This window comes from Coregonus lavaretus (assembly GCF_964263955.1).
Source record: "Coregonus lavaretus genome assembly, chromosome: 16".
Taxonomy (NCBI): Eukaryota; Metazoa; Chordata; class Actinopteri; order Salmoniformes; family Salmonidae; genus Coregonus; species Coregonus lavaretus.
In genome coordinates, this window is record NC_140003.1 from 23,078,665 (window position 1) to 23,104,185 (window position 25,521).

A 25,521-nucleotide genomic window follows, 5' to 3' on the forward strand; every position below is an offset into this window, starting at 1 on the left:
CTGTCCTGCTGTCGGGTCATATTAGCTATTCAACACCCCCAACCAATCCTTTGCTTAAAAACCCTTGACCTTGTGTATTTACTTTTGTCTTTCCCTGTTGGTAGCTATCATAGCATGTTGATACTTCTGTGCTAGAACAGGACAGTGATGGCTTGTCTTGGTCAAATAGAGAGAGACTTTGCAGGAGAAATGTACACCATTGCCAAGCGACCATTTTGTGATTCATCATCAGGAGATGGAAGAGAGACGCCGACACAACATCACAACAACCATCCTCAATGTTTGTGTCATTCACCAGTTACCATCTCCAATCCGGACATCAGAAATGATCAATAGCCTTAACTAACAAACAAACAAAAAGAGTGGCTCTCTCGTGCTTTCTCTGCCAGGACACAACAACAGCACACTTGCAATACAAGCCACTGACTTAGAAGGAGTAAAGAAAATTATAGAAACAAGTAAAAGAATGATGATGATTAACTCCTCTGTCTCTGTGTTGCAATAACTCAATGCCATCACCAACCACCCGCCTGGTCTGTACCATCACTGCCTATGGTGGTGGTCCACTTCCACTTCCACCTACACCCACTTCTAAGAGGATTTGGTTTAGCCCAGGTTGTCAACGACGTCTGTAGAATGTGGCCTCTGTCCATCATAAAAGAAAGTAGGAGGACCGGTGTGAGGCCATCCATTATCTTGTTGACAGACAGTGTCCCTTTGCAGGTCCTGGTCAAAAGTAGTGTACTATATAGGGAATAGGGTGCCGTTTGGGACGACACCAGTAAGTCGTCCACCGTGTTGCAGCATGGATTTCTATGTACTGCACCGCATCCACTGTTATAAACATAGCCATAGTGTGTGGCTGTGGCTGCTGTCTTTGTTGATGTACATGAGGATCATGATGTGATGTGACTTGTTGAAACCACACTGCCTCTGAGGTAACCTAACGTAGTAGGTGTAAAAGAAACGCCTGAAACTAGATCCCGTACATACTGGTCTTGACGAGAAGAAAATGCTGTCAGGGGAGGTTCTCTTCTGCACTGTTCAACCAATCCAGTAAATGTGGAGGAGGAGTTAAGAGTGTCGTCTTGTTAATGTCCAAAAGTGGAAGTCGCGTCACAGGCTCTCTTTTCATTTCCCCTGAAAACTGGAACATCCAGTTGTTGGGGACTTGGCAGAGGCTACCTCTGAGGTGACCTAGAGGGGGGAGTTTGAGTGGTGGTTAAAGGGGGTTGTTTGTGGTATATCAAATAAACCAATTATGATGATAATATACACAGTCTATTACAATTAGGATTGTGTAGTTAATTAATCACTATAACATATCTACACTCTTCCACTGAATTGAGACAACCAGGCACAAAAAAGGCTCCCATATCCACTCAAGCATACCATTTAGAATATGGCCAATACGTTGCTGCATTTTAAGTAGTATTTCAGTTTGGATTATTGGAATGGAGCCTAAGACAGTCTTCGTCACCATCCTCCCCATGTGTAACTATTGTCCTCTTGTCTCCACTGTCCCTCCTGCCTCCGACCTTGTTTTATTTCCACCTTCATAGACTCACAGAGGCAGTGAGGTTTATCGTACTGTCACTGTCGTTGGTGCAATCCTATTCTTAGGCATGGGCAGATTAACTAACAGTATTGAGTGACACTAGTGGCCGGGACAAATGCAGTAGAGCCATGCATACAGTCCATTTCATTCCTGAGTGTGATGTTCTACATGTATCTATAAACCCATAGGCCTGTTGTGTTTACCATAGAAATATAATTAATAGAACGGGCTTGGAACATTTGACAATAGTAATTTGACTGCTAAATTCATGGGTACACTCAAAATGGCTGCCAGTCCACCCATTATTGCATCATTGACTTGAATGGGGCGGCCCGTTCTACTTATTCTAGTTCTGTGGTGTTTACCCCCTCAGGGTCAGTATGGTATGTAGCTATCCATATGCCTGTAGCGCCCGACGAGGGTCAAGGGCAGACAGTGACAGTAGCCCCCCCACCCACTCCCTCTCCGGACTGTGATTGGACAAAAAGAGGACTGTGAATCAATATTCTCATCTTCTGCCCTAGCTGCGTCTACTATCTGTCTTTCACCCTCGCCGGTATGTTTGTTAGCTGTATGTTGGCATCATCCATTTTCATGGACAAAAGATTTATCAAATAAACAGAGGTTGAATATGCTATGCACTCTGTTGGGTTTTGTTTTGGTGATATGGTCCAATGAGATGTTTGTTCTATTCTCTACAACATTTCCACACACACACACACTCGTACACAGCTGGCTCTGTCTTCTACTTAAATTGATTGGATTTAAATGTAATCAGACATCGTAGAGCTTTTATGTTGATGATAAGGACCACTTAGTGTGACAGGAGGAACGCTAAGGTTTCAACACAGGGCACTCATCATGACATGATCACAGAGACAAATATTCTGTATCCTTATTGTGAACAGAGGTGCACAAAGCAATGCAAAACTGTTATAACTTGCTTCTGTTTTAGACTGTTGTGAAGCAGAGATACTGCTAAAATTACTGTATCTATATTGAAATATCTATATTGAATCAGTGAAATGCACACTAACGAACAGACCCATATCACTGTCAAACAGAGTGAAGAGACAATGGGAGCATTCAACATTTAAAGGTGAGTCGAGATTGACTGATCTACAAATCACCTTGCATCATAAATAAATACTCAATATTATTTGTAGAGCAGTCAGTCAGTCACAATTTACCCATGATACATCACGGTTTTGATGCGCTCGAACACGGCCAATGACTAATGTGATTGAATAACCAAACAGCAGAAGACCCATATCCCCCACCACACCCATGACACACTGCTCCTTCACCCACCCCCTCTAGCCATGCTCCTTTCCCTCTCAAGACCTCGGGCCCATTCACATACACAGGTTGTTCTTGTCCCAGCCCACCATTAAATGCAGCTTTGTTTTTCCTATGTCTGAGGTGATTGTTTCAAACTTTGATGATTTTAAAGCAAAGAAGCCTAGAGCCAAAGATACCCAAACTTACCTAAATGTTTACTTCCCCTTACAGCCTTCGAAGGAGTTATGAAGCCTAAATGTGTATTCTTAACCTCTTAAGTAACCCAATAATGTGCCCTCACATTCATTTAATATCTAAAATACAGGCATTTGCACTGACAACCCCAAACTACCCAATAAATCAAACATTAAGAATGCTGGGCTATTTGGAGTGCTGAGTTGAGCGCTTTTTCTTTTTTTCAAGGCCTTCTAACTGTCAGGAGTGTATGCATTAACATATGGAGAGCCCTCTCCTCTCTCCGGTGTGTAATTGTTTAATTACTCTTCTCCAGCAGAGACACAGAGACAGGCGTTTGAGCAGAAAGTGAGAGCGAGGAGAGAAGCGCTCTTTCTGGCGGAGTCCCAAATGGTACCCTATTCCTTATATATGGGCCCTGGTTAAAAGTAGTGCACTACATAGGGAATAGAGTGCCATTTGAAATGCATACTCTAATTATACAACTGTAAGCCCAAAAGAGACAGAGGAGCCTTTGGCTGGGAGTCTTCTCTTCGCCACACCAAGCTGAGATAATAAGGCACCCTATTCCCTTTAGGGCACTATAGGTCTCTGGGTCATGGGCCCTGGTCAAAGGTAGTGCACTATATAGCGAATAGGGTGCCATTTGGGACACAAACTTTGTGAAGCTATTAATAGCAAGGCAAGACAAGTCACATCTCGTCTGGTGTCGCGGAAAGCATCAGTTGACCTCAGCACTGATTTTTCTAGTTTTATTATCATCTTGGAAATAGTACATTGACAGTCAGACATTCCCTTTGGTATAACTGCCATGAAGACAATCAATGATTAAGATGTGAGAGTGATCCACTTATTTAGTACTACAGTAACATTATCCAGCTGTGAGGGGACCTAGTTATGGAGAGCTCTAGTGAAAGGATGTCAAGGAAGTTTTGTATCTATCGAGTTCCTTTAGTATTTTCTTAGGATCCCCATTAGCTCCTGCTACTGCGGCCACTACTCTTCCTGGGGTTCACACAAAACATCAAACATGACATAATACAGAATATTAATAGACAATAACAACTTTAAAATAATAATACACACTTTCATACACTTACACAAAAGATCAATAGATAATAACAGTTCAGGACAGAGCTACCTGAATTTTAAATCAGAATTCACACTTTCAGTTATGCTGAGTTTATGTGAAGGCTTCAATCTGGTCACCAACATTATTTTTGCAGCAGTCAGTCCGGACAACCATACTCATTTCTGGACATCACACAGGGTAGCCTACACGTGGCTCCCCTCTGGGTTTATATAAGATTATAACATTAAATCTACAGTAATAAGAGTACTTCTGTAATTTACATTGTAGCCTAGTCAATTGGTAAGGTTTTATAAGATTGATTGAAGATAAAAGGAATGAATTGAATCCTGGGTGGTTTTGTGGTTGATTATGTTTTCAGTACAATCTGGAGCATAGGCCTGATTTATGTTAGCTAGATTAAGGTTATAGGCTTATTTCAAGTAGCATGCACAACTTAAACATAAGTAGCATTTGAATAACATGGACTTGCTGACATTTGAAAAACATGAACTTACTGACATTTGAAAAACATTGACTTGCTTTTAGGAACAAACATGCAAACTGAGAATGGGGAAAGCCACAATAAAAACTTCCACTTCGAATGAACTGCACATGCCTTTTTCCAACCACTGAAAGTTTTGTTCACATTGCCAGTTGCTGACATGAAAGCTGCCATGAGACAATGGGTCACACGATCAAATGTTTCAATGTATGTCCTGACATGGAATGCCGCTGCGGAGCATGTTCTGCAGTGCGTAATGTGCCATATTGCCTAAGTTCATCCCGCAAGATGCACAGGCCTCTCTCCCTTCTTAATTGTATAAAGGCTTGACAGAACATTGTCGTTGAATTTGATATTCTAATATCGACAAAGATACTTCTCCCCATGATCTGTTTATTAATTAATGTATTTTCTTATGTGAAGGCACAGATCGAGCAGGATAGCAGCTGTGCATAAACTGCGCCACGTTCGATCATTTTAATATTACCTGGTTTAAACTATCAATTTGTGGAGATCCTTTTTCAAAATGACTATCTGTCATTGGCAAAAACAAACACACAAACACTTTGTTGAAGGGAAACCGCCACCATCGGTTTGCATATTTCCACTGTCCATTACCAGTTTATTATATAGCTGTCCCTCAGCGGTGATGACTCAAAAAATAGTGAATGAAACCCAGCCATTCACAAATATAGGACGGACCTGCGCTACGATTGGTCCTCCAGCACTTCATGCATAATTAAAGTGTTTAAGATGTCCATTGGTTACTTACTTGAAGGACAATGCCAATGAGCCAATAAGCGTGTGCCTCTCTGTATAGCCTACTCGAGCCCCAGGGAAAACTAACCGTCCATTAACTAAAGGCTCAGTCAAGTTTTGTGAGTCAGACGGACCGCATAAATTGATCATTGAGCGGAGACAGACGACGTTAGTGTCTTTTGTGGATTTGTTTTATTGCATTCTGTCCATACTGTAACGGAATTGAAACACGCACAGTGTGAGTAATAGAGTAATGCTTTTTATTTTCATTTTGCCTAGATATGCCTCTAGCATTGTAATATATCCATAAGTTTACGAGCGCATGCAACAGCAAATGTAGATCTCTGCCATGGGCTAAAACGGATCGCCATCTTCTCCAAGAAAGCGTTTACTTTAGCAACCATTTTCTTTCGCTTTGTATTAAGTTGTGTCATGCACTATATTACTGTTTTAAATTGTGCTGTGTATTTGCGTGTAACTTCATTTTCTGAGTCTGCATATTGGTTTTCTTATCTCCGAGTTCGATCGGCTGTTTGTGATTTTATGAATGGAGGGGTCAGGTTTTTTTTCTCTGTGTTCCACACGGATCGAGTTTCACTTCATTGACAAAAACAAGGGTTCCGTGAAGAGGGAGGGAAGTGAGGAGAGGGGGGTACTAGAGGTGTCGGGTAGGATGTTATTAATCTCTCCTATTAACTGCAATTGCTTTGATAAAATAGCTACGATTTTTTTGTAGGATGTTTTTGCAGTAACTATTTGAAACCTAAATATAGTGTTTTAATGTTTCAGTTTTTCTAGCCTATAGTATAACGTTAATTGTCAAGGATGATTTGTCTTGCTTTTTTGATTGCCGACAATTTTCCATTTGCGAGTGTGTACAGAAGTTACATGATCGAAGGTGTGAATTCAATTTAAATGGTAATTTATAAGGCTAATATTCTAAATTGTGATCACCTGCTATTTTGGAATAGATCTGGGCCATTACCTAAAGCTACTGGTTTCACAACTTGTCAAAATATGCCTCATGGTGTACACTGTTGGACTGGCACATTGTATGCATCAGTAAATACATATTTTCAATGGGTTGCTACTATGTGTGTCGCTTTAATGATTGGCCAGCTATGCCTTCATTCGTCAGAGTAAACGGGGGTTAAAGTCTAGTAACTGACTCGTATCACTCTTGAGGAGGTTTAAAGCGCGAGGAGTATCCGAATGGAAGGGAATGTAGGCTAATGTTACTATCTGTTCTCTATTCCCAGTCTTTCTCTATCTTTTTCACCTTAACGTCCTTTAGAGCACTTAACTGCGCTATGCCCAGGGACACGACAGCTGCGCTACATTTTATATTTAAAGGGCAGTATCTACTACAAGTATTTTGCTCCAGAATAGAGACATATTGTAAAGAGCCGTTTCCATTCGACTTTATTTATAGATTGTTTTTTATGTCTTGTCTAATACTGTTCTCCATTGTCTGAAGTTGTTTTGGGGTAAAACACTACAGTGAAGCTCATATGTGCTTCATACAACGCATGGTCACCCAGTGCAGTGTCCTCAAATGCCTCAAAGCGGTATAGGGCTAAGACCCATCCTTGAAAGTTTTCCCTGCTCAGTCTTAGCTGATTGTTTGCAGTCTCCTAATCGCCTGCACAGATGGTTGGTTTTGCCTTATGTAAGAGTTACATAAGTCACACAACTACAGTGTATTTACATTGTGCTTGCTCTTAACCAGCATGTTCACTTAAAAGCAAGAGGGGGTAGGGGTTGTTATAAGGGTGCTGATGATAGGTCTGTAGTAAGGTGTCAGCTTGCTTACAGGTCTGTCTATAAGAGTGAAGGATAAACTAGGTGACTACCAGAGTACTCAAGAAGAGTTGTGATCTAAACATGTTTCTGTTATGTTTTGTTTTTTCGTCCACAGTTGAACAGCTAGTACATAAAGTGACCCTTTCGCTATCGCTTTAAAGCGAATACCTTTTTCTGGGAACCTTTGGAGACCCAGATAACATGGACCGATTCTACGACCAGCAAGTCCCATTTATGGTCCCACCCAATGTAAGAATGCTCCTCATGTCTGTTATCTTCATATAAATATAATTACTATAACCATTGACTTGAATGGGGATGCTGCTTCTACTTATTCTATTTCTATGGTTCTCTTTATCAATCAGAAGCATGGTCATCATACGCTCCAATTCAATATCTACACGTCCATACTACTTGGAATGCAGAATGTATTGGCCATGTGTTATAAATGTTATTCTAATGTGGATATTGGAAGAGAGCCATAGATTTAGGCTTGTCAACTTTCCAGCTAGAAGTGGATTGGATGGGACGTGGCATTCTGTCTCAATCATGAGTCACACCAGAGCCATTTACATACATAAATGGCTCTGAGAGACAGACAGCACTAACTAACATGTTGGTTGTGTTTTCATCATTGCAGCAGAAATCTCATGTGGAGGAACCATACAGCAGACCAGTCATCGACAACAGGAAAAGGAAGTTTGTAGATACAGAACTCGCCCAGGACACGGAAGGTAATTAGACAACTTCATTCCCCTTTGTGACCTCGTCACAGCATATCATAATATATTTTTAAAAAATGTCTCTATTTCAGACCTCTTCCAAGACCTCAGCCAGTTACAGGAGATTTGGATTGCAGAAGGTGAGTTATCTTGTACGTATACCACAGAGTTGATACTGATTGCTTCCTTTTTCTGCTGAATTTCTTTTGATGTATTCTGTTGCTCTCAGCATCACCTAACATAATTTGCCCTATGGTAGACATTGGTCATGTTAATTAAAAACTATCCATATCTGACACCTTTGAACAAGTATTACAATTCCCCTTGAAGTAGCTGCCTTCAGTGCATACAGAATAATAAGGCTAATATTTAGAAAATAAGGGAAATGTGAGACAATTGGTCAAATGTCTTGGGTGGTTTAATTATATTCCCAACATATGGTTATTAAGATGCATCAAGAAATTGGGCAGATTACCGATTTAACCTAAGCTGATAATTTGAAATATTACGGTTTTCTTTCTGTGCACTCAATTAGAGCAAGTAGAGCAAAGTCCCATAAATGAGTAACTTTGCTGACTAAGAGAAAGCAATAATTGTTCTGGACTTATAACAACACTTCTTTAAACTCAATTTTAACATTCACCTTTAAAATGGTCAACATTCAATTTCTTAATAGACCGTTTCCCCTCTTTGGTCCACATCACCTTTGTATTCCTGGTGTATTCATTAGGGACTAGTCCATTGTTTTGAGATTGACAATTATAGTCCCTGTTTTAAAGTGCCCAAGTAATGCCCAACTTAGTTTTTTCCCCAGTGGGTTGAACAAAATAGCTTTGGCTGTTTTTGAATCACGATACCAAGACGAGATTGACAGTTCCAGTGTTGTTCACCCAGCAGGGGCCCAGTTAGTATCCACTTGTTTAACTCTCCTCTCTCTCTCCCTCCACAGCCCAGGTGCCTGATGATGAACAGTTTGTCCCAGATTTCCAGTCAGATAGCTGTGAGTACCTGAGATTTATTATTTATACCAGGCTGGGATGTGGGACTGGAGGGATCCAGTTAAAGCCAGAGCCAAGTGTGTTTGTTTGTTTGTGTGTGTACACAGTCTTCTGGATCTAGGTATCCATGCTGTTTTGACTCCCAGACAACTTTGTGAAACGTTTGAGTATTCTGCAGATGTCAAGAGACTGTGTCAAGTGCCCCCAAGCACACAATGTAGCTAGATCTGATTTTGGGAATGTTGCTGTGCTTGACACAACCTAGGCCTGCAGGATTAAACTGCTTCACTGAATGAGCCATTTGCCCTCAAAGTTTTATTTACTCAGTTTGTTCTTTAAAAGTCTTTACTCTGCTTCATTGACTGGGTTCATCATCTTTAAGATAACAACCCCTGACAAGATCTTGCTTGCTTTCTTTCTTTCATTCTGCCAGGTCCTGACACCATTCTTCTTTACCTCAAACAACCCCCTTTCCTCTGGGAATAGACTTTCCCCCCTCCTCCCAGTTTGGGTGTAATCAGGCGATTGGCATGGGGCATCACATGAGCCCAGCTCATCTGATTTCACACTTTCATGCACTCAGACCCAGCCTCAGCCTCTGGAATGGGTCTACCCACCTCTATCCAAAAGAGAGTCTGTCCACACAGCCCTTCTCCCTCCCCCTCCTCTCCTAGAGTTTCTGTACAGCTCCACTAGCCCCCATTTGTCTGCAGTGTACAGAGCCTTTATATGGCAGCCAAGGGAAATATTTGAGTTGTGTTCAATGGAGCGTCTTTTCCAGTTTGTTTTTGTCTGATGTGGCAGCAGAGACAGGACGTGGTCGCTGGCGTCTCTCAGTCTTTGTTAGTGTTTGGATCCTGATCTGCTTGGTAGCCTAGCGTGCTGTAATGTAATGACCGCTAAGCTGAGATGCTGCAATATATTATTGAGGTTGATGCTGTCAAATCACGTGTGTTTAGACAGTGAGGCCCATGCTAGGGTGTGTGTAGTAGACTGTAGGACGATAGTTTGTTCAGTGAGGTGTCTCTGCAGTATAGTTCTTGACATAGCTGTGCGTGTGTAAGCGTGCGGGATAATGTGTGTGTGATTGGCAGCAACCCCTGTAGCCAGGCAGGGGGCCAGACTCTCTCACAGGCCCTCTATTCACCAGCTCCGTGTGGCCCCTGCCCTCCCTGCAATCATCCGGCCGTCACATGGCAGCCAATGCGCTGCGCACACACACACACACACACACACACTCCTCCTGCATTGTACTGTACTGAGCCTAGCCCTCCCATCATCTCAACCCCTGTCTAGGAGTGGGGGGGAAAGTGCCCTAATAATCTCCCATTTTCCATTATACACTCTCTCTCCCCTCTCTCTCTTTCTTTCTCTCCTGAAGCATTACTGCATGTTGCCCTGCTCTGGGCTTCTATAGCATGCATGTGCAGGGAGCTGGGCTCACGTGCCTATTGTTTCCCTCGCTCCTGTCCCTCCCTCAGTCCCTGGTCCATCAGACCCAGGGTTAGGGTGATGTAGCCAGCTCCTGATACTCCTCTCGCCCGGGTATACAGTTTCACTAGCCCATTATGTGGCGCCGGAAATGGGAGCCGATGTGGGACTGGAGATCTAGTGGGCTAATGGTTACAGTGAGGGAAGGAAAATCATTGAGTTACGGCCACACTGATTCATGGGTATTGACTGGGGCTGCGTCCCAAATGGCACCCTATTCCCTATGGACCCTGGTCAAAAATAGTTCACTAAATAGGGAATAGGGTGCCATTTGGGACAACCTGGGTCCTTAATGGAAATCAAAGGGGCGCTTTTTGATGTCACGTGCAGACGGTGGTGATAGTATGATACTGATGGGGGAAGGATGGATGGAGGTTTTATATTTGGCTGTCCTACATGAAAAAATACTACAGTTTACTCTAGAATACTACAGTACTTTACTATAAAGGTCTATAATTTGATCATTTGTAGTACTTACTATAGAATGTTGTAGTATACTATAGTACATACTACAGTATTTTAATTTGCATATACCCTGCCCATTCCCCTCCCCCACATCAGTTTGTGCCACCCATAAGTGAGAAACCTACATGGTAAGTATAGACCATATTGTGTTCCCTATGGGTTATAGAAAAGAGCAGAAGCGCTGTACTATCCGTTCAGACCCTAGTCCTACCTACTTACAGGTTATGGAAAATGTGCTCTTTTAGTATTTCTTCATTAGGTTTCCTGAAGGAGAAATCCTCCACTTCTATGTCAAAGACAATAAAACAAAAACACTATAGTAAATATTACAGTATACTACAATCTGCAAAAATACTACATTACTTACTATAGTGTATATACTACAGTTATTTTACTACAGTATTTATACTATAGTGAACTGTAAATACTACAGTATTCACTGTAGTGTTTTTGCAGATTTAAAGTCTGCAAAAACACTACAGTGAATACAAATATTTATACCATAGTACACTTTTATGTGGGGTCAACCCAATTAACATGTGACAAATGGGTGTTAAGTTGCTCACAGTGCTGGTTGAGGGGGAGAAGACAAAACAATTATAAACGAGGATATTGAATAAGCACTGATTGTCACTTTTGTTTATGGGTTGAATTAGCTATTGCAGCATTTCTGATGTGTTGCCCCTCGTACTCTTTTTCTGTCCTCAGTGATGTTTCATGGCCCCCCACAAACCAAGATTAAACGGGAACTGAGTCCTTCCAAAGAGATTTCTCATTGTAGCCAGGACAGGAGTCTCATGCCATACGGAGAGAAGTGCCTTTACAGCTACAGGTGTGGACCGTTTATACACACACACACTTCATGTAACCTTTCACTACACCAACATGACAAGAGCCCACTGTTATCACCATGCTGACCCAAGCTGTCTGTCTCTGTCTGTATCTCCTTCCCTCTACAGTGCCTATGAGAGGAAACCCAGTTTGGGCTATAAGCCATTGACCCCTCCCACTACACCCGTGTCACCGTGCAGCTCTACCAACACCCCAGGGACACACCCACTCAGTGAGCAGACTCCTCCCCCTCCTCAAATACCCAATCAGAACCAGGCGCAAGGGCTGCAGCACGGCCAGCCTGGCAACCATGCAGTTGGCTCCGCCCACAGCCAGCAGAGGCCGCTCTCACTCCACAGCCAGAGCCCGCCCTTTGCAGTGCCCTGCCCACCCTCACACCTCAGTCAGGATGGCACCTACAGCCCTGAGCATAGGTGAGTGGTCCTGCCATGCTGTGCTGCAAAAACTCTCGCTAAGGTTGAATGGCCGCCGAAAACAACTCCCTTTTTCCGGGATAAATAACTGACAAACCAGTAAATTATAAAAAAATATTTATATGAACAGCATGGCGTGTAATGGAACTGTTAAATTATATGTGATGTCTAAATCTGGCTTCTCTATGGCCTCTACATGATGAATCATCAACTCTCAGGGTGGATGTAAACTTCTGACCCACTGGGAATGTGATGAAAGAAATAAAAGCTGAAAGAAATCATTCTCTCTACTATTATTCTGACATTTCACATTCTTAAAATAAAGTGGTGATCCTAACTGACCTAAAACAGGGAATTTTACTAGGATTAAATGTCAGGAATTGTGAAAAACTGAGTTTAAATGTATTTGGCTAAGGTGTATGTAAACTTCCGACTTCGACTAACTCCTGACCCTAAGTTGACTGCTCTAAATGTACACACCCATCTACATCTCAAGGAGACAGGAGCTCACATGTTTCCATTTCCCTGTGAGACACACCGTGCCATTTAAACACCAAGCCCAGTGGAGAGTATCAGGCCTTGTGACCTTTCACTAATGCTGACTTTGGAAAAGTGCACCTATGTTGTTGATGAGTAGAAGGTCCACGGTTGGCAGGTCACTGGTAGCATGACTGACAGACTCCTCTTTTGGAGACTGTCTAAACCAGACCTCCGTGGGAATGACCCACGTCCTCTTACACCCCACCTGTCACCCCCCCCACCTGTGGCAGGACTCTTGGTCGGATGTGTTGGAATGCAGGGCATCTCATCACCAGCCAGTAATGTGGAACCAATGTGCAGCCAGAAGCAATTGGCCTTGTCTCTGTGGTGTCCAAGCCAATGAGCTCTGTCTAGAAAGGGGAGTCTTACTGTCACTGGAGAATCTGCTAGCTAGTGACACCTTCCCCCAACATCTCATTTACAGCGTGTATTCGCTGGCTTAATTGCAATAAGTGAGCCAATTTGGCTCCTGCGTCTTGGTCTAAAGCTGGATTCTCAACAGTTCATCAATAGTTCAAGAGACTCACTTTCTTAAACTGTTTTTAACATAAGAGACAGCGTATCACCAACAGTTTCCATTCACTCTAAATCTGTTTTAAATATTTTTAAGCAACAGTTTATCAATAACCATAAGTAGTTAATTAGAATCTTTAACTTTCATTCAATCTCTCTGTTCAAACAGTTTTCTATATCAACAGCTTTCATTAATAATAACCACCCTCTCCCATGTCTTCCTCCACCACAGGTTCCAGAGGCAGATGTCGGAGCCATGTCTACCCTTCCCTCCCTCTGAGAGCCAGGCTCGCCCCCAGTTCCTGGCCCAGCAGCAGGCCCCCAGCCACAGCACCCTGCCCAGGGACGGGAGGCCCCCCTACCACCGCCAGATGTCTGAGCCCTTGGTCCCTGGTCCTGTGCCTCTACACGGCTTCAAGCAGGAGCTGCTGGACCCCCGCTACACCGAGGAGGGTGTCCCCTCCATGGGCACTCAGGCTGCCTTCCACCCCATGGCCATCAAGCAGGAGCCCCGGGACTTCTGCTTCGACTCTGGTGAGTGGCTGGCTACCTCCAGGCTGCTCTGGATCGGTCTAACCCAAGGCGGCTTGGGTCATAAGTTATAGCTGACCCACAGGGTTCTCATAGGATTTGAGGGGTGTGCGTCTTGACGTGGGTTTTAATTCTCTACCCTTCTTCTGAAGTGTGCACTCCTCTTAATGCATTGGATTGGTGTAAGCACGAGTTTCCACCCTATTTCTTACACCAGTCCTTTCCTTCCATAAAGGGATGTGCGCATTTAGGACAGGAGGATAGTGAAACCGGACACAACCTTTGGGCTCTCTGATTCAGGTTGCTGTCCTGGTAGAGTTAGTCCAGTCTCCTCCCGCATACTAGGTAGAGGGTGAGGAATGTCCCGTTGATTTTGCTCGCTGGCACACGGCTGTTAGTTTTAGCGCGGCAAAGTCCAGAACCATCAACAAACAACTGTAAAGAACCCTTAAAACCCCTCTTGCCTCGCACAGCCCTGTGTCGGGACTCGTAACACACACATGACCGCGTGGCTCTTAAATCACTCTGCTCTCCGACACTCATGGGTTTCTGTACCCGGTTTAAGACTCTGCATCGGCCAAAAGGTAAATAGGTCCGTCATCCCAGCCAGGTTCAGGGAAACCTACTTCACTAGTATAGGATCTACCTAGGATAGATTTGTGACACTACGCTGTGTTTATAGAGGGAGTTAGTATGCAAGTATGAACTTTACTACCATGCGGTACACTACAAGGATCCTCCTCCACCAGCTGCACTGAGATTTACATTGAAATGAATGCAATAGACTTATGCAGATTGACTTATTGCCAGATGCAGTTGTCTCCCATCCCAAAAGTCTTAGCTACACAATCCAACACTGTGTACCTATAGGTAAGCCTGCAAGAGAAGTACAATTGTGTACTTTTTTTTTTACCCCAATGCCCATGCACCCCAGCTGTTGTCCCTCTCCCACCAACGCCCACCTCTCCTTCCCTCCTCTGCTCAGGCCAGCTTTGCATGGTCCCTCTCTCATTCTCCCTTTCAGCTTTATGATTGGGAGGCCAGTGATGTAATGCTAAATCCTCAGTGATGTAATGCTAAGCTTCTTACAGCCTATAAATACGTACGTCAACATAAAGGCTCACTAGCCAGCCTCGGTCTCTCTCTCTGTGGATGGATTTATGTGCATATGGGCATAGCCTATAGAAAAGTTTGGTCATACGCACATCCTTAAAAACAGGTGCTGGGCTAATAAAGAATACTAGTAAAGAACAAGAAGGCCCGTACACTGTTAAAGCTCCCAATTCACTGCTTTATTACAACGTTTCGATCCAAAACGGATCTTTGTCAGGTCAAACAAACAGAGTTCACATCACAAAATATACACATTTCACCTCACATGACCATTGCGGACATGACGCATGGTGGGTGCAAAAACAACTGGATAAGCCACCAGGGAGACTTATTGTGGCCTCCATTGACTGAAAATATTTCTGCTTTTGTAGATTTCTTTCTCAAATGCGCATGAAACAAGTTCTTGACATTTTCATTAAGAGGGAGGGGGTGGCTTTAGCACGGACCTATACAGGAAGCCGACGGACAGGAATTCCCTGTTACGCGGAGACAGCTTCCACCCTACACCCCTAAAAAAGAGCCTCTCCATCAGCCAATATAGTCGCATAAGCAGGATTTGTAGTACACAGAGTGAACATGACAAAAAAGCCGACTATCTAGATGAGCGTTTCAGACAGCGGGGTTACCCAGAGGAATTGCTGCATGACCCAGGATGACAGCCTCACGCCCAAACCTCCCCGACCTCCTGACCAACGTGTTCAATGCTTCCTTCAATACTCCCCACTTGGCAAACAGTTCGACTACATCATTAAAAAACACTGGCACATCTTGAGCACTGATCCACAACTGGAAAATACGTTTAAAGAACCCCCACAGGTAGTCTTCAGACACGCCCCCAACATCAGTCAAATGGTGGCGAGGTCTGATCTTCCACCAGTGCTATGTAGTACCTTTCTACAGTCGTGGTCAAAAGTTTTGAGAATGACACAAATACTAATTTTCATAAAGTCTGCTGCCTCAGTTTTGATGATGCCAATTTGTATATACTCCAGAATGTCATGAAGAGTGATCAGATGAATTGCAATTAATTGCCATGAAAATGAACTTAATCCCCCAAAAACATTTCCACTGCATTTCAGCCCTGCCACAAAAGGACCAGCTGCCATCATGTCAGTGATTCTCTCGTTAACACAGGTGAAAGTGTTGACGAGGACAAGGCTGGAGATCACTTTGTGATGCTGATTGAGTTAGAATAACAGACTGGAAGCTTTAAAAGGAGGGTGGTGCTTGAAATCATTGTTCTTCCTCTGTTAACCATGGTTACCTGCAAGGAAATACGTGCCGCCGTCATTGCTTTGCACAAAAAGGGCTTCACAGGCAAGGATATTGCTACTAGTAAGATTACACCTAAATCAACCATTTATCGGATCATCAAGAACTTCAAGGAGAGAGGTTCAATTGTTGTGAAGTAGGGCATCAGGGCGCCCAAGAAAGTCTAGCAAGCGCCAGGACCGTCTCCTAAAGTTGATTCAGCTGCGGGATTGGTGCACCACCAGTGCAGAGCTTGCTCAGGAATGGCAGCAGGCAGGTGTGAGTGCATCTGCACGCACAGTGAGGCAAAGACTTTTAGAGGATGGCCTGGTGTCAAGAAGGGCAGCGAGGAAGCCACTTCTCTCCAGGAAAAACATCAGGGACAGACTGATATTCTGCAAAAGGTACAGGGATTGGACTGCTGAGGACTGGGGTAAAGTCATTTTCTCTGAATCCCCTTTCCGATTGTTTGGGGCATCCGGAAAACACCTTGTCCGGAGAAGACAAGGTGAGCGCTACCATCAGTCCTGTTGCATGCCAACAGTAAAGCATCCTGAGACCATTCATGTGTGGGGTTGCTTCTCAGCCAAGGGAGTGGGCTCACTCACAATTTTGCCTAAGAACACAGCCATGAATAAAGAATGGTACCAACACATCCTCCGAGAGCAACTTCTCCCAACCATCCAAGAACAGTTTGGTGATGACCAATGCCTTTTCCAGCATGATGGAGCACCTTGCCATAAGGCAAAATTGATAACTAAGTGGCTCGGGGAACAAAACATCAACATTTTGGGTCCATGGCCAGGAAACTCCCCAGACCTTAATCCCATTGAGAACTTGTGGTCGATCCTCGAGGCGGGTGGACAAATAAAACCCCACAAATTCTGACAAACTCCAAGCATTGATTATGCAAGAATGGGCTGCCATCAGTCAGGATGTGGCCCAGAAGTTAATTGACAGCATGCCAGGGCGGATTGCAGAGGTCTTGAAAAATAAGGGTCAACACTGCAAATATTGATACTTTGCATAAACATAATGTAATTGTCAATAAAAGCATTTGACACTTATGGAATGCTTGTAATTATACTTCAGTATACCATAGTAACATCTGACAAAAATATCTCATAACACTGAAGCAGCGAACTTTGTGAAGACCAATACTTGTGTCATTCTCAAAACCTTTGACCATGACTGTAGACAATGTGCCGGACGGTAACTATAGATGTGGTGGATGTACCCAGTGTAACTTTACGAACAACTGCAATGTTCAATCACCCTATTACGGGCAAGGCCATTAAGATTAAGGGCATCATTACATGTTCCACAAAAAATGTGATATACCTGATCAAGTGTATTTGTGGTCTATGCTATGAAGGAAAAACTAGACGAGCTCTGAAAACAACAAGGATAGCAGAACACAGGAGTAATATCAGGACCCTTGACCAGAGAAACCCTGTGGCTGCGCATTTCATGGATGCTCGTCAAAACTTTAGACATTGGTATCGAACATGTTAAGACTCCTAGGAGGGGGGGAGATACTGATAATCTATTATTGAGAAGAGAATTGTATTGGATTCACTGTTTGTGTACCATGTCTCCTAGAGGCCTGAGCCAAGAGTTTGATATCAGACTATTTCTTACATGACTATGTCACTTTGATTTGTCTTGCCTTCCAGGTCACATATTTAGTAATTTTGTAAATATATATGATTGTCTGGAACTACTACATGTGCCCATTTCATTGATCAATATATGGGCATAGCTACAGTGAAGGGAAAAAAGTATTTGATCCCCTGCTGATTTTGTACGTTTGCCCACTGACAAAGACATGATCAGTCTATAATTTTAATGGTAGGTTTATTTGAACAGTGAGAGACAGAATAACAACAAAAAAATCCAGATAAACGCATGTCAAAAATGTTATAAATTGATTTGCATTTTAATGAGGGAAATAAGTATTTGACCCCTCTGCAAAACATGACTTAGTACTTGGTGGCAAAACCCTTGTTGGCAATCAGAGGTCAGATGTTTCTTGTAGTTGGCCACCAGGTTTGCACACATCTCAGGAGGGATTTTGTCCCACTCTTCTTTGCAGATCTTCTCCAAGTCATTAAGGTTTCGAGGCTGACATTTGGCAACTCGAACCTTCAGCTCCCTCCACAGATTTTCTATGGGATTAAGGTCTGGAGACTGGCTAGGCCACTCCAGGACCTTAATGTGCTTCTTCTTGAGCCACTCCTTTGTTGCCTTGGCCGTGTGTTTTGGGTCATTGTCATGCTGGAATACCCACCTACGACCCATTTTCAATGCCCTGGCTGAGGGAAGGAGGTTCTCACCCAAGATTTGATGGTACATGGCGCCGTCCATCGTCCCTTTGATGCAGTGAAGTTGTCCTGTCCCCTTAGCAGAAAAACACCCCCAAAGCATAATGTTTCCACCTCCATGTTTGACAGTGGGATGGTGTTGGGGTCACAGGCAGCATTCCTCCTCCTCCAAACACGGCGAGTTGAGTTGATGCCAAAGAGCTCGATTTTGGTCTTCTCTGACCACAACACTTTCACTCAGTTCTCCTCTGAATCATTCAGATGTTCATTGGCAAACTTCAGACGGCCCTGTATATGTGCTTTCTTGAGCAGGGGGACCTTGCGGGCGCTGCAGGATTTCAGTCCTTCACGGCGTAGTGTGTTACCAATTGTTTTCTTGGTGACTATGGTCCCAGCTGCCTTGAGATCATTGACAAGATCCTCCCGTGTAGTTCTGGGCTGATTCCTCACCGTTCTCATGATCATTGCAACTCCACGAGGTGAGATCTTGCATGGAGCCCCAGGCTGAGGGAGATTGACAGTTATTTTGTGTTTCTTCCATTAGCGAATAATTGCACCAACTGTTGTCACCATCTCACCAAGCTGCTTGGCGATGGTCTTGTAACCCATTCCAGCCTTGTGTAGGTCTACAATCTTGTCCCTGACATCCTTGGAGAGCTCTTTGGTCTTGGCCATGGTGGAGAGTTTGGAATCTGATTGATTGCTTGCTTCTGTGGACAGGTGTCTTTTTATACAGGTAACAAACTGAGATTAGGAGCACTCCCTTTAAGAGTGTGCTCCTAATCTCAGCTCGTTACCTGTATAAAAGACAGCTGGGAGCCAGAAATCTTTCTGATTGAGAGGGGGTCAAATACTTATTTCCCTCATTAAAATGCAAATCAATGTATAACATTTTTGACATGCGTATTTCTGGATTTTTGTGTTGTTATTCTGTCTCTCACTGTTCAAATAAACCTACCATTTTAAAATTATCGATTGATCATTTATTTGTCAGTGGGCAAACGTACAAAATCAGCAGGGGATCAAATACTTTTTTCCCTCACTGTACCATCAGTCACCATCAGACTTTTGGCTCTCCTGGTCGGGATGGCTCACCAGATAATGGACGTGTCAGAAATTGCACCCTATTCCCAATATAGTGCATTACTTTTGGGTTCTGGTCAAAATTGGTGCACTTTATATGGAATCGGGTGCCATCTAAGACAACCAATGAGTTGCAATTGGATAGAGCATATGATGCTGTAACAGGCCCAAACTTGAGTTGACAGTACAAGATTAAACGCTTTGTAGAAATGGCCCTAAAGTGTAATAAAGATCTGCACCTCACCAGAGAACAGGAAACGTAGGGTGGGGACACTTCACTTCCGCCACAGAAGTTAAAGGGGGCGGGGCTTGATCCCATGGGCGACAGAGGCATAACTTGATTGTCATGATTTAATATCTGAAAGCCCAACCTGTCCTAATGCCGACGGGTAATCCTATTTTGGGGCTCAGTGGACATGCGAGGCCTGTTGCGTGCTGCGTAGTGTGCTCTGATCTGGGCTTAGCCTGCTCCAACAGATGTGGTGGGATAACTAGTGGACATTTACAGCCCAGCTGTTTGGTTGCTAGGTCAAAGCCAGTTGTGTAAGAGCAGCAGCAGGTAGAACAGTAGTAAAGTAAAGCTTTCCGTTCCACAGTGTTCATCCTCATGTCACCAACCACGTCAATGGGTGGGACCACAAATGCAACCTGACTAGGTTATCGCACCACACAATTCACAAACGGAATAGAGACCGAACATATCCCAATGACACACATATAGTAAATTGATACTGCTTGTATGTACGATCTCCCTTTACTAGGAAATATGTACGCTCTCCCTTTACTAGGGAATATGTACGATCTCCCTTTACTATGAAATATGTACGCTCTCCCTTTACTAGGGAATATGTACGGTCTCCCTTTACTAGGAAATATGTACGATCTCCCTTTACTAGGGAATATGTACGATCTCCCTTTTACTAGCGTGCGAGCAGAGCAGCGGCCAAATATACTCATGGCAGAGGTTGATATGTTGTGTTTAATATGTATGGGAATGGAAAGAGGCTGTAAGTGTAACTAACCTGTCTTCTCCTCTCTCTCTGTATTACAGAAGTGCCTATCTGTCAGTCTACATTTGGAAGAGCAGGGACCTTCTACCAAAACAACCATGAAAGTAAGTTATTGTTACAGTTTTCCCATCTTAGCAGAGGGTGGTTTGAAGTTTATTTGACATGTAATAAAAGCATTGGAAATCGTATTTATTAGAGCTTTTGCAGTAAAAACATTACTAGGAAGGTGTCCGTTTTGTGCGAATAGCAGCTAGTAAAACAAGGGAAAGTCTCTCAAACCCTTGGTAGCTGTTGACCCTCCTTGTGACTTATTGCGCTGTTGAAAAGTGCTGCATGGTTGGGCAATAGGACAGGCCGGATGGTAGAGCTCAACATTAGAATGACGTCTCTCGGGATGTTGCATCTATCAACGACTCCTGTTTTAGGTTTTCACTGTGAGCATTTCAACACAGCTCAGCAGCACTGCATGATATTAGCACAACAGAATTTTCCACTCTTGGGAGGCTGCCCGGCTATATTGCTTTGTGAGCAGTTTAGTCCCCCTGGAACATTAGTAGCTGGCCTCCACAGCAAAATGGAGGTCGTATTCCCACGCCCTAGCTAATGTCTCTCTCTTGCGCTCTCTCTTATATATTACAGGTTTCTCCTTCAACAGAGAGCTTCACCTGTACTACGAAGATACCTGTGTGGTTCCTGACAGACTTGAAGGTAAAAAATACTTTGTCACGTCCCTGGGTCCTGTCCTTGGGCGAGAGCTTTTTGCGCAGCATGGGGTTCATTCCACCCTTGGGGGGAGAGCTTTACAAGCAGCACATGGAGGACTCAGTCTCTGCTCCACTGCTGGCAGTATTTGAAAGGACAGGATTTGTAGGATGTCTGTTGCATCACTGACTAAAGAGAAGAACTGGAGAAAGTCTCCTTTGAGCAGCAGAGATGGCAGGCGGGTGTAAAATGAGCAGCCTGCTCCACTTCAGTCACTGTCTCCTAGAAATGTCTCACCACACTGTAGCTAGCTGTGGTGGAGTACAGTTCTCACTGACACTCTTCTCTTTCTTTCCATTTCTCTCTATTCCCCCTCTCCCTCTTCACAGGGAAGGTCAAGCAGGAGCCCTCAGTGTACCGTGACGGCCCTCCCTACCAGCGTCGTGGCTCTCTGCAGCTCTGGCAGTTCCTGGTCACCTTATTGGACGACCCGGCCAACGGTCACTTCATCGCCTGGACAGGCCGGGGCATGGAATTCAAACTCATAGAGCCAGAAGAGGTCCGTTGGAAATATATTGTTTTTTAATTTAGGTTTTTATTGTGATTTTACATTGATAAACATGACATATTTAGGGATTTTGAGAGATAATCTCCTACAATGACTGAAGAGGTCAGTTCCTTGCCCTGGTCCTAGTAATAGTTGAGGCTATTGAAAGTTGGCGTACTTATTCAAACCGTATTTTTTTTTTTTTTTAAGATGTTCAATCAGGCATTGTGACTGACAGTATTTTCTCTGTCTTGTCTCTTCAGGTTGCTCGCCGCTGGGGCATCCAGAAGAACAGGCCAGCCATGAACTATGACAAGCTGAGTCGTTCTCTGCGGTACTACTACGAGAAGGGCATCATGCAGAAGGTAAAGGCAGGTTAATCCTTTCTATCCTTCCCTATTTCTCCTTAGCAACAGCATTACGCCGCCTTCGGAGCAAGCTAGCTATTGGCTTACTTGAATAAACCTTGGGGGATGATGCTGCAGTCCGCAAGGTTTAACCTTAGTTACGTATAATATAATGTTAACTATTGTGTTCTATTTGATTCTGTGGGTCGAACTAACTTGTTCTCCTCTCCTCTGATTGGTCTATTGCAGGTTGCTGGTGAGAGGTACGTGTACAAGTTTGTGTGTGACCCTGAGGCCCTGTTCTCCATGGCCTTCCCTGACAACCAGAGGCCCAACCTGAAGGCTGACCCTGACAGCCTGCCCTGCGGTCAGGTGGACGACGACACCCTGCCCCTCACCCACTACGACAAGAACACCCCTTACCTGGTGGACTCTGGGGAGCAGTGTGTAGGAGGCCTGCCCTTCCCTGATGGCTACGGCTACTGACACACTTCCCCTACTACTACTAAACCCGACCCAGAGATCAAACGGCTGAGGCTGAGCAAGAAACTGGATCAAACCTGAACCCGAAACCTCCCTCTCCTCTTACCGCTAAATTACTCCTCCGATCTTGCCAACTTACAGATTAACTTAACCCTCCCTCCCCCTGAAACGACTGAGGAGAAACCTGCACCAACCACCTTCTCTGGCATCATCTACTGTACCAAGAGAGAGGGGGGCCGTGGAAGTGCGGAATGGACTCCAGTGGCTCCTCCGACTTAAGGCGAGGTGGCGTTGTTGTTGCAATGGAGACCAAGAGGAAGTGATGGAGGCCCAGGGGCCGCGTTATGATGACAACATGCCGGAGGACTGCCAGATGGGTCTCTGTGCAAGAATTGTAGCAATTCTGATTGACAATCTCCTTTTTTCTAAAAGAGTAAAATAAGTATATTAAAAGTTAAAATATATAAATGCAGCACTATTCTATAGTTGCCTTTTTCGTCCCCCATAATTATATATTTTCTGCCACATATGAACAATAAGATCTGTGTAAGCAAGGACTTTAATTTGCAAAAAAAACTACAGCAAAGAAAAACTCCAAACCTACACACCTATTTGTTTATGTAGACTTAAGAAACGTCTTTTAGTATAGAAATGTCTGTTAGTATGCTGGCTTTTCTACAATTGGTTAAGGATTTAGACCTAGTAGTACTCTAACCCACTGGGATATTCTATTGTTTCAGATTAGATGGATGGATTCCTCTGACCAGAGGCCTACGTTTTTTTATTGTTTGTGTTTAATGCCGGCCCGGCTGTGTTTTTATCCAGTGTAATTATTTAATGTTTGTTCTGTTCTGCTGGGTTAGCTGAGGTTACCTGTGAGTGCCCTACTAGCGTAAAGCTCCAGCCTCTCCGAGAGCTGTGGCTGCATCTGAAACGACACTCCATTCACTATATATAGTGCACTACTTTACAAAGCCCACAAGGCTATGGTCAAAATAAGTGAAATATAAAGGAAATGGGGTGAATTTTGGATGCAGACTCTGAGCCACCAGACATTCTCCTTTATAGTGACACTCCACACCATTTTTCATAAACTCACTCCTTATATTGCCTCAAAGTTGTAACTGACTAATCAGCACTCCACCTCTAAAAAAAAAAAAGAAATAAAAAACTAGGCCCTGCAGGAATCCTTTTTATTTTCCAAAAGGGACACCTCAGTCAATATTTTTCCTAGAGATTTTGAATTTATACATGCCTAAAAAGTTATATTATTAAAAAGGTCAAATCTTAATTTTTTTATTTTATTGGGTGCTTGATGTTTCCTCAGCAGCGAGTGTACTATATTTCTCAGATGCATTAGGATGGTAGGACGGCATCGTTCAGGACCTTGCATGCAAAGGGGTGAAATGCTACACCGTTCCCTGGACTCCTTTCTGCCAATCACAGGTTGTCAACAAGAGACCCCTGCTTCTCTTTGCATGACGGTGTATTGAAACAAACTGTCCACTAACATATCGCTTTACTCTACTCTGGACAAAGAAGCAGATTGTGAAACTCTGCATTTTGTTCACGTTTGTTTATTAAATGGGAAAAATACAAACTTATATAAATATATATTTTTGCTAAGTCTGCATCTGTTTGATTTTATTATTGTATAAGCCTGTATAGTTCTGCCTATAACAACGTATGTATCTTTTAAAAAAATCTGGATACCTGTGACTCAAATAGTACTGCAGACAGTGATTCAGAGGCCACTCTTGGTGAATGAAAGGATGAAGAACAAGAATGTCTTAGTTCTAAAGGGGTAGTATGGCTGGGGTTCCTACCGTGTATAGTGGACTATTAAAAAAATAAAAAAAAATAATAATAATAATACACCTGAGACCTATTGGCCCTGGTCAAAAGTAGTTTACTATATACACTGAGTTTACAAAACATTAAGAACACCTTCCTAATATTTGCCCTCAGAACAGCCTCAATTCGTCAGGGCATGGACTCTACAAGGTGTCAAGTGTTCCACAGGGATGCTGGCCCATGTTGACTCCAATGCTTCCCACAGTTATGTCAAGTTGGCTGGATGTCCTTTGGGTGGTGGACCATTCTTGATACACACGGGAAACTGTTGAGCGTGAAAAACCCAGCAGCGTTGCAGTTATTTACAAACCGGTGAGCCTGGCACCTACCATACCCCGTTCAAAGGCACTTAATTATTTTGTCTTGCCCATTCACCCACTGAATGGTACATATACACAATCCATGTCTCAATTGTTTTAAAAGGCAAAAAAATCCTTTAACCTGTCTCCTCTCCTTCATCTACGCTGATTGAAGTGGATTTAACAAGTGATCTCAATTAGAGAATATAGCTTTCACCTGGTCAGTCTGTCATGAAAAGAGGTATTCATAATGTTTGTATATTCAGTGAAAAGGGTGTCATTTCAGATGAAGAGATGTGTGTATCCACCTATAGTATTTTCCCTGACCTGACCAAGGGTTGTCTGCACTTGTATAGGCTTCACCTCGCCCTCTTCACAACGTGTACCTTACACTGCTGAGTTTATAATGATCTGTACTGGGTACAATAAAATGTCCTTTCTGCTTCACATCCTGTGGTCTGGTCTGTTGTGTCCTCATTCCCTTCCCTGTTCCCAGAGGTGTCATGCCCATAGGGGGCACAGGGGCATGTGGCCCCTCAAATGTGTCCTGTAAAAATAAAATAATTATCCCTTTATTACTACTAGAAGCCATTTCAGGCTATCCATCAAGTTAGATTTGCTAGCTTGTCCTACTATCTTGGTTGCCATGCCTGCTGACAAGGTAGGTAGACTTTAGAAAATCAAGCAATAACTAAATGTACTGAATAAGACTCATTCCTTTCAATCTTTTAGCCAGATTTGAGCAGAGAAGCATATTTAGTTTCTTCAAAAGAACCACCAGTCAGGAGGATACAGACAGCTGAAGAGGTATGC

The 25,521-nt window shown here is 43.5% G+C and overlaps 1 protein-coding gene across 3 annotated transcripts; it reads left to right on the plus strand.

Annotated features, from left to right (window-relative positions):
* Positions 1-5,475: 5,475 nt before the first annotated feature.
* LOC311144097 (ETS translocation variant 5-like) lies at positions 5,476-25,155 on the plus strand. 3 transcript variants are annotated; one of them, XM_084180067.1, is made up of 13 exons: positions 5,476-5,605; positions 7,286-7,419; positions 7,811-7,904; positions 7,985-8,032; positions 8,842-8,892; positions 11,555-11,678; positions 11,806-12,111; positions 13,397-13,698; positions 20,518-20,580; positions 21,116-21,184; positions 21,568-21,737; positions 21,989-22,090; positions 22,322-25,155. In XM_084180067.1, the coding sequence occupies exons 2-13, from the start codon at positions 7,372-7,374 to the stop codon at positions 22,556-22,558; spliced, it is 1,614 nt and encodes a 537-aa protein (XP_084036193.1). In that variant the 5' UTR covers positions 5,476-5,605; positions 7,286-7,371; the 3' UTR covers positions 22,559-25,155. The 3 variants fall into 3 exon arrangements, with proteins under 3 accessions (XP_084036193.1, XP_084036191.1, XP_084036192.1); XM_084180065.1 differs by having other exon boundaries at positions 5,503-5,605; positions 7,985-8,044; XM_084180066.1 differs by lacking the exon at positions 5,476-5,605 and adding an exon at positions 6,577-6,591 and having other exon boundaries at positions 7,985-8,044.
* Positions 25,156-25,521: the final 366 nt, after the last annotated feature.